The sequence below is a fragment of the Nanorana parkeri genome, unplaced genomic scaffold, assembly GCF_000935625.1.
Source record: "Nanorana parkeri isolate BGI_ZX_2015 unplaced genomic scaffold, ASM93562v1 scaffold3673, whole genome shotgun sequence".
In the NCBI taxonomy this organism is placed as follows: Eukaryota; Metazoa; Chordata; class Amphibia; order Anura; family Dicroglossidae; genus Nanorana; species Nanorana parkeri.
The window spans coordinates 12,840-15,186 of NW_017309941.1; the positions used below are offsets into that span (position 1 = coordinate 12,840).

The window sequence follows — 2,347 nt, forward strand, 5'->3', positions numbered from 1 at the left end:
ATAAGTAATCTAAAATAAAATCCCCAGTACCTCTTGCTACATTCATGTTTTTTGGGGCCATGCCCCTTCATGAGGCACAGTGTTAAGGGGACACATCACTGAAACATGCTAGTGTAGTGATTGTCATCCAATATTACAATTATGATCCCCTTTCCTTGCATCAATTTGGGTCATGATTGTAGTTTACTTCACATAGGTATTCCCAGATCTCACAGCAGAGTGTTTCACCTGGCTTGTCTCCTCTCCTATTGCCGGACATTTTGTGACAGTTTTAACTTTAGTCCTGTGTGAACTGGATTTTTTTGGGGAAGTTATTCTTCGTGAAATGCCAAGATCTAATACATATCAATATATCTTTATTAAAGTAGTTTTATGTGCATTATTCAGTGCACTCTGTTTATTCTTTTTGGTGCTGCGGGCAATGAGGAAGTGGTTCAGTTAGCAAAACTTCAAAACGCAATATCTGATCTCAATCTGTTAATATTAAACGCAATATCTGATCTCAATCTGTTAATATTGATATTAAGTGATAACTTTTATTTTTCATACAGATATACTAATAAGCCCAATTAACCTTTCAACACCTACTGTGTTAAACATTTGCAGCTATACAGAACTTCGTTATCACAAGATGAATAAAGTTGGAGAGAAGCCAAATGAGTGTTCCAAGTGTCAGAAGAGTTTTCCTGATAAGTCAAAACTAAAGGTTCATCTTAGGATTCATACAGGAAAAAAACAATGTATATGTCCAGAATGCGGAAAGTGCTTCTCACAAAGTTCACATCTTACTGAACACCACAAGACTCACACAGGAGAGAAACCATTTGAATGTTCAGAATGTGACAAGTGTTTCTCACGGAAGTTTACTCTTATTAAACACCAGAGGATGCACATCGGAGAGAAAACATTTGAATGTTCAGAATGTGGAAAGTGTTTCTCACATAGTACAAGTCTTACTCAACACCAGAGGACTCACACAGGAGAGACACCATTTAAATGTTCAGAATGTGGAAAGTGCTTCTCACATAGTACAAGTCTTACTCAACACCACAAGACTCACACAGGAGAGAAACCATTTAAATGTTCAGAATGTGGAAAGTGCTTCTCACATAGTACAAGTCTTACTCAACACCACAAGACTCACACAGGAGAGAAACCATTTAAATGTTCAGAATGTGGAAAGTGCTTCTTACATAGTACAAATCTTACTAAACACCACAAGACTCACACAGAAGAGAAACCATTTCAATGTTCAGAATGTGGAGAGTCCTTCTCACAGAGTACAAGTCTTACTCAACACCACAAGACTCACACAGGAGAGAAACCATTTAAATGTTCAGAATGTGGAAAGTGCTTCTTACATAGTACAAATCTTACTAAACACCACAAGACTCACACAGAAGAGAAACCATTTCAATGTTCAGAATGTGGCAAGTGCTTCTCACAAAGTTCTACTCATACTCGACACCACAAGACTCACACAGGAGAGAAACCATTTAAATGTTCAGAATGTGGCAAGTGCTTCTCACAGAGTTCTAATCTTATGTCTCATCAGAGGATTCACACAGGAGATAAACCATTTAAATGTTCAGAATGTGGAAAGTGCTTCTCAACAAGTTCACATCTTACTCAACACCAGAGGACTCACACAGGAGACAAACCATTTCAATGTTCAGAATGTGGAAAGTGCTTCTCACAGAGTTCTAATCTTACTCAACACCAGAGGACTCACACAGGAGACAAACCATTTCAATGTTCAGAATGTGGAAAGTGCTTCTCACAGAGTTCTCATCGTATGCATCATCAGAGGATTCACACAGGAGAGAAACTACATAGAGAATGTGGCAAGGAGTTTTCATAGACCACAAATCTTAAGTAACATGAAGATACACACACTGGAGAAGCCATATTCATCAATATGATCAATATTTTACATGTAAATAAACTCAGATCTTGTTTTAAAAGCTTCACAGAGAAGATAAGCCATATACTTATTGTTGTATTGAAAGCTTTTCATTCCCATACATGCAAATAAAACAGTTTTAATATACCTTTTTAATTTATGTTATAGAATTGATTAGTATTGCAGCCACAAACATATTTTTAATTGCCACACACATTTTTAGAAGATGGCTGCATTGCAAATATGTAAAATAAGTTTGAACACTTGATCAAACTTTTTAGAAATACCCAAATGATTGCAAAATAAACTGTAACTATGCTAATTATTCATGGATTGATTTTTATCAGTTTACCCTTAAATCATGTTTTTAAGCTTGGTGTAAAAGTCTGAATTCGGTTCTATAGTTTGTCTAGGAGAGAAGGTTTAAACTCTCCACAACTATAT

At 36.2% G+C, this 2,347-nt stretch overlaps 1 protein-coding gene across 1 annotated transcript; it reads left to right on the top strand.

Moving 5' to 3' along the window:
* The first annotated feature begins 886 nt into the window (after positions 1-886).
* Positions 887-1,861, top strand: LOC108803395 (gastrula zinc finger protein XlCGF17.1-like). The gene has a single exon (XM_018575240.1). It carries the CDS (start codon positions 887-889, stop codon positions 1,859-1,861), a length of 975 nt encoding a protein of 324 aa, XP_018430742.1.
* Positions 1,862-2,347: the final 486 nt, after the last annotated feature.